Source organism: Pantherophis guttatus, chromosome 2 (genome assembly GCF_059756535.1).
Source record: "Pantherophis guttatus breed Tessera chromosome 2, ASM5975653v1, whole genome shotgun sequence".
In the NCBI taxonomy this organism is placed as follows: Eukaryota; Metazoa; Chordata; class Lepidosauria; order Squamata; family Colubridae; genus Pantherophis; species Pantherophis guttatus.
The window spans coordinates 97,343,819-97,357,453 of NC_142064.1; the positions used below are offsets into that span (position 1 = coordinate 97,343,819).

The 13,635-nt window shown below is 42.8% G+C and overlaps 1 protein-coding gene across 1 annotated transcript in view; it reads right to left on the reverse strand.

Annotated features, from left to right (window-relative positions):
- Positions 1-13,249, reverse strand: part of IGFBPL1 (insulin like growth factor binding protein like 1) — a 44,111-nt gene extending 30,862 nt beyond the window's left edge. The window contains exon 1 of the mRNA XM_034410779.3: positions 12,724-13,249. Coding sequence (XP_034266670.2) covers positions 12,724-13,228 — 505 coding nt within the window. The 5' untranslated portion in view covers positions 13,229-13,249. The remainder of the gene's footprint in view (positions 1-12,723) is intronic.
- Positions 13,250-13,635: the final 386 nt, after the last annotated feature.

The following is a 13,635-nucleotide window of genomic DNA, read 5'->3' on the forward strand; positions in this document are numbered from 1 at the left end:
TTTCTTGTCTTGCTTTCTGGTGCTTTGGAAAATAGGTTGACCTCTCAAATATTGGAACATTGCTCTTTGTTGCTCTTCTCTGCACTCTTTCCAGAGTCTCTACATCTTATTAAGGCTTTATAAAGTGGTACTAATATTGTACTTCACGTGATCTTGATTCTATCCGTCTGTTAATGCAGCCTAGGATTGCATTGGCTTTTTGGCTCCTGCTCATATTTAAGTGATTGTCCACTAGGACTTTTTGGCTCCTAGCTCATATTTAAGTGATTGTCCACTAGGACTCCAAGGTCCCTCTCATAGTTACTGCTATTGAGCCAAGTGTAATCTAATCTCTACCTGTACATTTGATTTTTGCACAAAAGATATTGTGCAAAGCAGGGGCAGATTAGTGGGAAATGATGCACTCCTTGCCGCTGAGACCATCGAAGAACAGTCATATGAAGGAAGCAATAATGACATCACTGTTTCTGAAAGAGGGAAGAGAAAGGACGGTGCTCATCACCCTGCCCTACTCACTCCAGGAACTCTGCTGTAATTGTTTCAGCTGAAAGTTGGAATAACTACAGGTAGTGCTCAATTTACAACGGTTCATTTAGTGTCTGTTCGAAGTTACAACAGGACTGAAAAATGTGACTTATGACCATTTTCGCACATCCAACTATTTTAGCATGGTCATGCAATCAAAATTCAGATGTTTGGCGACCGATTCATATTTATGATGGTTACGGTGTCCTGAGATTATCTTTTGCGACCTTCCAACAAGCAAAGTCAATGGGGGAGCCAGATTCACTTAACAACCATGTAGCTAATTTAACAATTGCAGTGATTCATTTGACAACTGTGGCAAGAAAGATAGTAAAATGGGGCAAATCTCATTTAAATGTGTCACTTAGCGACATAAATTTTGTGCTCAATTGAGGTCGTAAATCAAGGACTACCTGTAATCTGGACGACATCTTTGAATCTCGTTGTTTGAGAAAGTTGCATAACATTCTCAGAGACTCTTCCCATCCTGCTTTACAATCTTTTTGGACTGTTGTCTTCTGGCAGAAGATACAGAACAATTAAAACTCGGACCACACATTTTCTGAATAGTTTTTATCCCAGAGCTATAATTGCACTCAACAATGAACTAAAGGGCCACCATCAGTGAGCTGTTGGACAGTATTACTTGGTCTGTTGTGTGGATGTTTGGGTGGTTTGGGGGCGGGGAATTGTGGTGGGTGAGAGTGTGTTTGGGGATTATTATGTGTGTTGGACCTTGTCTTTGGGTGTTAAGTGAATTTCGTTGTATCGGTATACTGTGTATACACATACAATGACAATAAAGTTATTTATTTAATGTTCCAGATTTTGTTCCAAGCCACCATTTGGAATCGTTCAGAAAAACTTTTGGATCATGATACATTTTTTCTGGGTTTGAAACAGAATTTATTTCTTGATCCATGTACTTGCTGAAATGATGTACTATCATTTCATCATTCAGTTTTAGCTCTGCACAGATGCTGACATCTTCCCTTTATAATTTCCGCTTCTCTATTTATGTACTTTAGACACTGCATATCGTATTACTAATTATGGTCACCTTCAGAATGTAAATATAGCTGGGCTCCTTTAGTAGATATAAATAAATAAACTGATGCTCATCTTCACCAGACTAATACTTAGGATTTCAAAAGAGAGATTGGTAACCATGCCATGCGCCAGTGTCTGTGCTATTATAGAAATAGTTCATAATAAGGGGGAAAAAAATCTATGTATCATCAAGAAGCTCATAAATCATTAGGGAACAATTTCATTGCTTGTCTAATTCCTGTAAAGACCTATATAACATGTGAAACATATGTTACATATTAATATGTTCATTTCACACTATGTCGGTTTCCAAGATGAATGGAGCATGCGGAAAAAGCTTGGACAATAAAATTTTTGACATTTGCATATACATAATAAAAAAAAGCTTTGAAAATACTCAAGGGAACAAGAAATCTGGAATACATATATAAAAGAAAGAAAAGCCTATTAAATTGGTGCATCCCAAACCTGGGAAATTACCCCAAATTGGGTAAAAGTGCTTTTTCTTTGGGTAATGACATACAAATTCATTAACCATCACAACATGAATATTTAAATTGACATAAAGATTGCCACGTGCACTAAAATATTTTTTAAAAAAATCTCCCAAAATAAGACTCTAATAATGAGATGAAAACCAATGAAATTACCAATGGTAATTTTTTGAAATGACAAAAAGATCATCCAATGATATTATTATGATGATACAATAGCATCCTCAAGTTATGGCCATTCATTCAGCAATGTTAAAAGTTACAACGTTCTAAAGAAAAGGACCTAGGACAGGACAGGTTACTGAAGTTCAGTAGGATTTTCTGATAAGCAGGTTTGGGAATCACTGCACTAAATTGTTAATTAGAATTGCTTGCAAGTGGTCATTCATTCTTCTAAAATACATCTTTGTAAATGTGTTTCTTTTCTTCAATATTAGTTTAATCCAGAGGTCTTCAAACTTGGCAGCTTTAAGACTTGTGGACTTTAACTCCCAGAATTCTGGGAGTTGAAGTCCACAAGTCTTAAAGCTGCCAAGTTTGAAGACCTCTGGTCTAATCTATAGGAGCTATGTCATCCATTGACCTTTCCAGATGTGTAAAGCTACAATATTCATATTCTTCGATGAGCAATTGATGAGAGTTGTAATCTAACAGATCTAGAGTCATCAGGCTACTTTGGGCAATAGACCTGTCTGGGTGTCAAGTGTGTGTTCGTGTGTGCCTCTCACAAACAAGCCTCCCTATTAATATTAACACCTTATAGATTTTTACAGGCCTCCCATAGATATTGTCTCTTAGGATACTAGAAGAAAGGAAGAAGCCATTTTGGATATTTTACAACTGGCTAAGTTTAAATGAACTCGGAACAGGCACTTTTAAATCCCAGAAGGGTTATGTAAATGCCATATGAACAGTGATACTTTTTGACTTTTTGACATAACATTCCAAGTTACTAGAAGAAAATTCAGCTCCAATCTTTAGAAAAAGGAATGGGAGAGACTTCAAGGACATCGTTTCAAGCATGCTAATGTCGTAACTCTCAAATGCTCATGCTTGGGTATACCTAAAAACAAACATTGTAGTATAAACATAATCACACACTTCACTACTTTTACACTGCATTTAAATAGGAAAGCGAGGGTCAAATTCGCCCTCCACCCCGAGGCAGACACTGGAAACAGATGAAAAGCGTTTTGCCTTCTCCCCTTCTCTTTTCTCCTTCAGGATTTCACTCCCCATCTGTTTTGATCTTCACAGGAAAGTCACTCTTTGCTTAATCTTCCTTTTTTTCAGTCTCCCCATTATTGCACCATTGTTGAATTATGCTTCCTTCACAGGCTTCTTGTCAGAATTATGACCAATAAAAAAAGATAAAGCTTCTTCAGTGCTCTAAGCTACAGGCTGATAGTCCAATTTATTTGCTAGGAAAGATTTAGTATATGACGAATGGTCTCTGACACCCGCACACCTGTTCCATCCTGGATACAGGTGTGGCTGCTTTAATGAGTCTCTGACAAGTGCTCTGTTTATGCCCTTGCACTTGCTAAATCTTGCAATCAAATCCAAAACATTGCATATAAATATAAAACTGTCCCCAGTGTTTGCTCTGCTCCGATGACTTGCAATCAGTCTCGCCCTGCAGTGAAGTCATAGAAAGGTATCTACATTAGCTAGCATTGTTCTGTTGAATGGTTTCCGCTCCCTTCATTTTTGTGTTAGGAAATACAGAAGAGACTGATTTAATTTTATTAATATTGCATCAGAACACAGTGAGGCCATAGTGAGGCTATCAAACTGATCTTTATATAAATGCTAAATATAACATTTATATCATGAAGCTAACTAGAATCAGTTGCAAAGCTCCAGGATGGTTTTTGAACTATTTTAAAGCCCATTTAGAAAAGAATGTGCAGCAGTAATGAATGCCTGCTTTAAAAATAATTTTTTTAAAAAAACCCTCACTTTTCATTGTTCCACCTGCCTTCTAAGCTAATTAATTTCTATTTGAGAAGCACTGACTTAATTCTTATTTTTTTATATTTTTACTTTTGAGTTTATGAATTGCATTGTAAGGTTTTTATTATTGTTTTAAAGAAAAAACCTCAGGTGAACAGTAAAGTTGTCCAATATTTTAGATTTTAAGACCAAAGGGTTTGGGGACATGCAGGGGCACCCACCAAAGTTATTTTTTGCCAGGATTACATCACAACTACAGAAAATAGCTCTAACGGTAAAGGTAAAGGTTCCCCTCGCACATATGTGCTAGTCGTTTCTGACTCTAGGGGGCGGTGCTCATCTCCGTTTCAAAGCAGAAGAGCCAGCGCTGTCCGAAGACGTCTCCGTGGTTATGTGGCTGGCATGACTAAACACCAAAGGCGCACGGAACGCTGTTATCTCTTCCCACCAAAGGTGGTCCCTATTTTTCTACTTGCATTTTTTACGTGCTTTCGAACTGCTAGGTTGGCAGAAGCTGTGAACTGCTGAACTGCCGACCTTTCGATCGATAAGCTCAGCGTCTCATGCAGTTGCTTTGAAGACTTCTGGATAAGGACAATGTGAATTACTCTGTTTGCTCCGAAGCATTTCTTTTGTCTTCAAGTCCAAAGTTCTGCACAGTCATTTAAAAACCTCATATCTAAAAGCCAGTACAATTAGTCCTCGACTTAAAACAGTTCGCTTAGTAACCATTCGAAGTTACATCATCACTGAAAAAAGTGACTTATGACCATTTTTCACACTAGCAATCATAACAGCATCCCCATGGACATGTCATCAAAATTCAGATGCTTGGCAACTGACTCATATTTATGACGGTTGCCATGTCCTGTTGCCACATGATCCCCTTTTGCGACCTTCTGACAAGCAAAGTCAATGGAGAATCCAGATTCACTTAACCGTGTTAGTAACTTAACAACTGCAGTGATTCACTTAACAACTGTGGCAAGAAAAGTTGTAAAATGGAGCAAAGCTCACTTAACAGATGTCTCCTTTAGCAACAGAAATTTTGGGCTCAATTGTGGTTGTAAGTCGAGGACTACCTGTATTTTGAGCAATGAGCTTTTCCCTCAGTTTTGTTTTTGGGAAAGGCTCTCAATATGTCAAAAGATAATTAACAGAGGTTCAGATATGGACAGGTTCATACAAATAATATTGATCATGTTTGAAATTATTAATTGAGGAAGCCACTGTTTGTCATCTAGCATTGGGTGTGTATGCTTGAAAGGAAATGCAGACTCAGCACAAAGCAGAAGCAAATGGGCCACAATTCCTAAGGTATTTATGAAGGCAACCCTAATTCTGAACTTCAATCTGAACATATCTCAAGGGACCTAGTTTTAAAACCATCCTTGAGAAAAAGCATCTCCCTTGTGCACTGCAGCCAGCTGGTCCAGCACTGAAGTGAGGGGGAAACAGAATTCTTGATGATTTTGCTTTTTGCCTGGAGTATTATTATGATTCCGGCTTTGTTCATTTACTTTTGCCACTGCAGCAAACAACCATTACTTGAGCTATTCTGAAAAATATTCTGGCTGCCAAAATGTGGATCCTGTATTTCTTCTGGATTCAGAGCTAACCCTGATTCTGAAAAGAAAAGTGAAGCAATGGGTTTTGGCAGATGGATAAAACCACCTTGTAGTAATTGCTGAGATTTCGGGGTGGGGAGGGAAGTGACCTGACAAATCCACACAAAAAGTACCGGAGATGAATATATGCATTAGCAATTTATTTCTATCACTTCTGAATGGTGGAAGGGACAATAAAACTTTTGTAATGGCTTGAGCTGTGGCAGTTCAGGAGCCAGGGCACTGATTAAATGCTGTCCCCACCCTCCATCCCCTTGGTTAGCTGGAAGGAATAATGAGGGGCTCATGATATTCTGTGTATGTTCTTAGAAATAATGTCTGTAGAAGTGAAGATGACTTGGATTGCCTTTAAATTGCTTTTAAGGACTGGGGAAAAAATGTTCACATGGAACCGCTTTATGTCAATCTAGGCAGGATCCTGACTTCTGACTCACAGTACCTTTTACAGCAGGGGTGTCAACTCAAGGCCCACGGGCCGGATCTGGCCCACAGGGTGCTTAGATCTGGCCCATGGGGCTGCCCTAGAAACAACAAAGGACTCACCTACGGTGCCTCTGCCAGTGAAAATGGAGCTCTGGAGAGCCACACACGCCCCCCCCCACAAGCTTCGTTTTCACCGGCAGAGGGCTAGCAATACAAACTAAAAGCAAAGCAAAACAAAAGGAGAAATGTTTCCCCTTTTGCATTTGAGCAACCAAGAAGGGATAGGAAAGGAGAAAGGGAAAGAGGAAATAAAAAATAGAAGAAGAAGGAAAGATGGGAAGACAGCAAGGAAGGAAAAATAAGGAAAGAGGGGAAGGAAGAACAAGGGAGAAGGAAGAGGGAAGGAAAAAGAAGGGAAGAGAAGAGATTATAATGAGAGGAAGGGTGGGTCTGAGGGAAGTCCTGCCTTAGCACTTGGCTACCATAGGTGCCCCTGACATGAATGACGTCAAGCTGGCCATGCCCTCCTGGCCCCCCGAGGTCAAACAGAACCCTGATGCGGGCTCTCATCATTTCATTGAGGGCCCTCAATGAAATCGAGTTTGACACCACTGTTCTACAGCCATCCTAACCTTTTGTGTCCTGTTTTAACAGTAATCCGCATAGCTGTGTTATTGCCTTGACATTGACTGACTTAGAAGATGCCACTAGTCATTACTGGGGAAATATGCATTTTATGTAAGATACAGACTTTATTCAGAAAATAGTATATTTATAAAGATCCTTGTGTGAACTGAGATCCTCCTTGCAGAGGTGAAATCCAGCAGGTTCTAACAGGTTCTGGAGAACTGGTAGCGGAAATTTTGAATAGTTCGGAGAACTGGCAAATGCCACCTCTGGCTGGCCCCAGAGTGGGGTGGAAATGGAGATTTTGCAGTATCCTTCCCCTGGAGTGGGGTGGGAATGGAGATTTTGCAATATCCTTCTCCTGCCATGCCCACCAAGCCACGCCCATAGAACTGGTAGGGAAAAATTTTGGATTTCACGCCTGCCTCCTTGGTACAATCTCTGAAAGCAACGTAGACCAAACACAGCTTCGGTTCTTTAATAGTCTTTGACAGTTTTTACATTGTGGAAAACAGAATGGCAAGCAGCTCTTAAGGCAGATGTATATGAGCCAGAAGCCAGGTAGAATGAAGCCCTGAGAATATAGGAATATCAGATAACAATTCATTTTCTTTGTCTCTGTGCTACTGGTGATCCAGATTTTTTGCAGTCCCAAAATAGCCCTACAACAATGCTCTTTAGAAGAGAAGTGGTGGCGTTGCAGACAATATATTGTTCATAATATAATGAAACATCAAAAAGGGATCAACAGACCCAGCTCACTAACACCATGGCAGTTAGATTTAGCTTAAAACTGTTTCTGAGTTTTTCTGCAAAACAGCACTAATACATAGGTTCTGCAGGTTCCAGCAGAAAATTGAGCCATCTTAAGGAAATACAAACCACAATTCTAATAGCTATTGTCCCTTGGCTGGGAAGCACAGCCAAGATTTTGTTCATAGCAGGAGCAGAGAGAAGAAAGAAAGAAGTGGGGTGTAGAATTCCTCCTTTGGTACTGGTTTCTCCATGGGATGAGAGGATTGGCATCAAGGGAGCTGTGCTTACTGTTTTTTTCTGTCTCTCTGCTATGAATGAGAAAAGGATGGAGGCAAGGATATGTCGACCCCACTAGATAGCTCAGACCAGGAAATCAATTCCACAGGAAGGTTAAAACTACTTTAACTGAGATTGGCTGCAATAACAGACACTTCTGATTGCAGTGTCCTTCTCCTCCTTCCTCTAGATCAGGAGTGTCAAACTGGCGGCCCATGGACTGGATGCGTCACGCACAGGCCACGCCCACACCAGCTCCGTGAATGGAAAAAAATGTGAAATGTCACGTGACGTCATGAGTTTTACACCCGTATTCTAGATCCTTGAATAAAAGAAACATCTGCCTGAGCTTGTTCTGAATATAACTCCATGATGGCGAACCTATGGCATGCATGCCAGAAGTGGCTCGCAGAGCCATCTCTCCAGGCATGCGAGAGAGGTGGGATACAGCCAGTCCTGGCTGGTTCTGGCAAACCGGTAGTAGAAATTCTGGCTGGCCACGCCCACCCGTCCCGGCCCGCCCCTACTTGCAGAATCTAGACGCTGCATACTTCTGTTCACCACTGCTCGCAAGGGTAAGGCTGAAGGGCACAGGCCGGCAGGTGGGCGGGGGAGAGCAAGCTGACGGAGGGGTGATACCAGCGGCGGGTGAACCAATGCGCATGGGGAGGGAGGGAAGCGTGCAGGAGATCGCAGCACCGGAGCCCTTCCTGTGTGTTTCCCCAAGCTGGCCTGGCCTGCGAGGGAAGCATGCGGGAGATCGTGGCACCGGAGCCCTTCCTGGGTGTTTCCCCAAGCTGGCCTGGCAGCTAGCTAGCTGCACCCCCAGTCCCTGTCCTCCAGCACCACTTTCCACATTTCCCGGAGCTTCCTGGACCTTTCTGCTTGCCTCTGAATGCGACTGAGAAGCCACTTGGCCGCGCTGGCCGGGAGGACCGCTTGCCCGCCTAGCCGAGAAGCTGTATGGCCGCACTGGCTGGGAGAACGGGGAAGGGAGCCATGCAGCTATCCGGCCAGGCAGGCGAGCTTCTTCCTTGGTGGCGATCTAAGGGAACATCTTCCAGCTCTTCAAGATTGACTTTAAGAGTGCTCCCATGAAAGAAGCCAAGAAGCCAAGAGCAAAAGTAGCGGCGGCGAGGGCAACAGGGGTGTGTGACATGTCCCTCCACGATCCCCTCCTGGGTGACAGCCAGGGCTTCATCACCTCCTCTTTTCCTCAGAGGTGCAGTGTCTGCCTCCCTTCACAGTCCTTGTGGAGGGACACAAACATATACCCGTTGCCCCAACCACCACTACTTTTGCTCTTGGCTTCTTGGTACTCTTAAAGTCGATCTTGAAGAGCTGGAAGACATTTCCTTAGATTGCTGCCAAACTCATTGTTGGGAGAGGTGTAGGCTAGCCCCTGAATACACAAGAAGTCTTGGGCAAAGTTCTTCCAAAGTTCGGCCAAGTCTTCTCCTTCTCGGCCTTGTATTACAGAGCGAACACACACAGTTGCACACACCTCACGGCGCATACACCTCACGGTGTGCGTGTCTGCTCAAGTTAAGGCCGATAAGAAAGAGAAGGTTCCTGGTCTTCTGGTTTCTGGCGAGCATGCGTGCGCGAAGACCAGATGGCTGGTGTGCATGCGCGCACCGGAAACCAGAATATTATCTTCCCGGTGCACGCATGCACACCGGATGGCTGCTCTTTCAGTTTCTGGCACGTGTGAGCATGCTCCCATTTGGGACTCCATGCCAAAAAGGTTTGCCAACACTGTTATAACTTGTTTTGGAGTTTAAAAATGTTCTATTCTCTTTTGCCCAAGTAATGTTTCCTGAATATCTCCTTCCTTACTCTGTATAGTATGAAACAAATTCCTACCTTCTCTTCCCATTGTTACTTATTAAACATTCTGCCTTACTTGTGGGAAGATGAACATGAGACACAACTTCCTAAAGAAAGTGGGCAGGAATTGTGTATTCCCAAAATAATGACTCTTAGTCTTCTTCGTCTACCCAAAACCATTGGTTAGAAGATCTGATTGGGTTATTGGCTGACTATGTTCATTGTTTCTGTGAACAGGCAAGTTGTTTAAAAAGGAAAGATAAAAATTGGATAAATAAGTAAGACTACTTGGTAGTCTTTGGTAGTCTTGGTAGTCTACTATTTTTATATTAATAAGGTAAAACAAACAAAAAGTAAAAATAAAGAAAAGGGATAAGAATGCATATACATACATAAAATAAATTTACACTAGAGCAAAGGCTGAAACGAAAATGTTATAAACAGATTTTGTTAAGTTTGAAAAAAGGCAAAACAAAATTAGCATAAATACATTATTGGAAAAAGCATTCTAGCACCCCACCCCAGCTGGGTACCCCTACTACTTAAATATTTTGTACTATATTTTGTACTTCTGTGATTATTGCTCATTTCTGTTTGGATTACTTTTAAAAATCCATCCTTCTTGAATTTCCTTTAAAATCAAAGGGGATTCTGAAATCTACTCATCCGCAGAAATGTATACAGATCTCATGGAAATGTAACCTGTAACCATAAGTGGCAGTGAAATGAGCAGATTTGAAACTAATCTCAGACTGGTTGAGTCAGCAAGAGGATTAATGGGTGTGAAAAGCACCGCTGGTGATACAAAAAGAGATCTGTCATTTTTTTCTCCCTGACACAGTAGTCAGAACATTGTAAAGCTGGCTGGCTCTTGGGAGGGAGCAGCTTATAGGAAACACAGGCCCTTTTGAAAAGTGTCCTGTCTCAAGTAAGATTCCCACTTCTCCCAGTCCTGTCTTAAGCAAGATTGAATGAAGTTCAGTAGGGTGGGGAAAAGCTTGGCTTTTGTTTAAAGAAAGTGCTACAAATCATGAATACAGTGACTTTATTCACATGTATTCAAGACTTCAACCCTCCAGTTGGGCAGCATTACATTAAATAGCATAGGGAATATCCTATGGTTGGACATTTCTATCACACCACCGAGATTTGAAATAAGGGCACTTATTTGAAAAACAGTAATGTTACACTGCACAAATAAAACTAAAAAAAGAAAGAAAAGAAATGCATTGTATTCTTGAAATGCTTATATATCTGCATCTGTATCTACACACACACACACCCAAATTAAAAGGAGCAGGCCTGATTACAAATAGAAAGAGAAGCAGCTGTTACGCACAGCCTGGTTCCCAAAGGGGGCCATTAAATGTTACCCCACTGATTATATGTGTGTAAATTAGTGCCCTTGGGTTAAGATATAATGAAGTACTTACTAACAGAGAAATGTGTTCTCCTCTCCTTTGCCCGTACTTTTATTACCATCTAGACAGCTGAGAAGATGCATGGAATAATACAATAATAGGCAACAGTAGACCCATTTAAACAATTATTTATTATGTTTGTTGGAATAGCACACACACACGGCAGCTTTAAAAAAATAGACTAGATGAAGAATTCAATGCCACATAAGTCTGAAACTACTATTATTGGAACAGTATCTTGCAAGTCTAAATGTTCTCCCCACTATCTCACTTTATGTTCCTGTGAATTAGAGAGGGGGTTTTTCTGAGATGTTTTCTCAAATTAGTTTCCTGGCCCAGGCTCAGGCTCCACTTGTCTGACCTTGGTAGTAGTTCTTCCACCTGTCCCTATGCCCATTACACACAACCATTCACCCCTCTTCCTTTCCTACCTTTTTATATTTGTGACAAACATGTGAGTTGAGCTGAATCAGTTGGCTGAGGGCCACTTACTGCCCTGTAGAGGTGGAAAGGGATGTGAATCTAGGTCTTTTTAATCCAAGCCCAACATGCCATTTAAAATCCCAAACTAGTTAGTCTGGCTGAATGGAACACTCTTTCTGTAATACCCAGTCTGGCTGTGTTAATGGAAAGTTATTAGGAAAAGTTTGCGCCAAGATGTTGTAGTGGTATAAGAAGGTGACTTCTGAGCTAGTATATAACGTAGTGCCTGCGGAACCCAAATGTGTCTCTGAACTTGTTGTGGAAGCATGACCACATTTTCTGAACCCAGAACATGACTTAACTAAATTATGAGTATTGCATGAAACCAGGGACTCCATGGATTACAAGTGTGCCTGCATTCAGGTTGTTGGAGTGTCAATAGCCATGTGAGGTTTGTGTTCATGTTCATGGACCATTTAATAGTCCAAATTCTAAATTCCCCAACTTGAACTCATTGATTATTTCCTTCCCTAAGCTGACTGGATGCTACCCCTTTTGAAGAGACCATATATTACGCTGGGGAAAGGTACAAGGAACCGAAGGCAACACAGGAATAGGTAAGAGCAGTTGTCAGGATAGGCAGTTACTGAAAAGTTTAATGACCTACTTTTAGAATTCTCCTTGATTTCTTTTCCCCATTGTATTTCATTTATTGTCTGTATTTTGTATACTGTTGCTTTACCTGAATAAAACAGTATAATTATGTAAGTCCTTCTCTCTCTCTCTCTCTTTCTGTGTGTATGTATACGTATGTATGTATGTATGTATGTATGTATGTATGTATGTATGTATATACTCTCTCTCAAGAGCTATGCTATAGTTGCAGGCTACTATAAAGTGACAAAAGTCTTAATAGATACAATAGTATATAAAGTCTTCAAAATAGTGCCTAAGACTCTGTTATTGCAAAAAAACCTGTCCAAGTTTTTACCTTGATTGCTTGTGTGTGTTTTGTGTGCGTATGGTGCGTGCGAGTGTGTGAATGTAAAGAACAACTCACTGTTCCAATTTAGACTGAGATGCATTTCTCTCTCCGATGAAAACACCAAAAGAATGCAAGGTTTGGAAAGTTGGGGCAGTCGGGAACGAGAAAGAAAGAAAGAAAGAAAGAAAGAAAGAAAGAAAGAAAGAAAGAAAGAAAGAAAGAAAGAAAGAAAGAAAGAAAGAAAGAAAGAAAGAAAGAAAGAAAATGAGTATTCTGTGCCGACCGCTCTTGCCCCCCTCTCCCCCACGTCCCCGCGCCGCGCGGCTCACCAAGTTTGCACTCGCCGTCGTGGGCCTTCCGGACGCGCTCGCGGCCGTCGAGGAGCGCGCGCCAGCTGTGCAGGTGCAGAGCGCACACACTACTGTAGGACCGGCCGTCGGAACCGCAGACGGCGCCGTCCTCCTTGCAGACGCAATGCCCGGTTCCCTCTTCGGCGTCGGTTTCGGGCGCTTCTGCCTGGCGTTGGCTCACGCACACCAACCCCGGGCCACAGCGAGCGCCCCGCGTCCCGCCACAGCGTTCCCCCTCCGCGCCGAGGCAACGCTCGCAGCAGCCGCACTCGTCCCGGGCGGTCAGCTCCGGCACGGCACACTGCACAAACGCGCAAAGGTCCGGCTTGCACGGAGCGCAAGCCGAACCGGTCGCGCCCCTCGACGCCAGAGCCCAGCAGAGGGCCACCAGCGATAGCCACCGAGCCCGGCCTCCGGCGCTCATGCTGCGAGATCCCAGAGGAACAAGGCAGGCGGCTGCGAAGACTCGCGCCGCAGCAGCCATCTGAGGGGACGGCGGCGGAGAGCGACGAGAAAGCCGCCCCCCACCCAGACGACCACGCCCCCTCCCCTTCCAGGCGCCGGCCGAACCCGCTCGGAGAAGCTGTTCTAGCGCCGAACTTCTTGCCGCGCGTTAGGCATAACGGAGGTCTGAGCCGTTTGGGGAGAATGGTTGGACGGAAAACGGGGTTTCTCAATCAATCTAGGTCACGGTTGCCCCAAAGGTGCGTTTTTCAAGAGGCAACTGGACTTTCTGGTTTTTCTTTGAAGACGTTTCGCTTCTCATCCAAGAAGCTTCTTCAGCTCTGACTGGATGGTGGGGAATGGAAGGATTTATACTCCTTGCAGACAGCTGGTCATTTGCATTCTTTTTTGAGAGTTCTTGAGGCCAGCTGGAGGTTCATCTGTGTC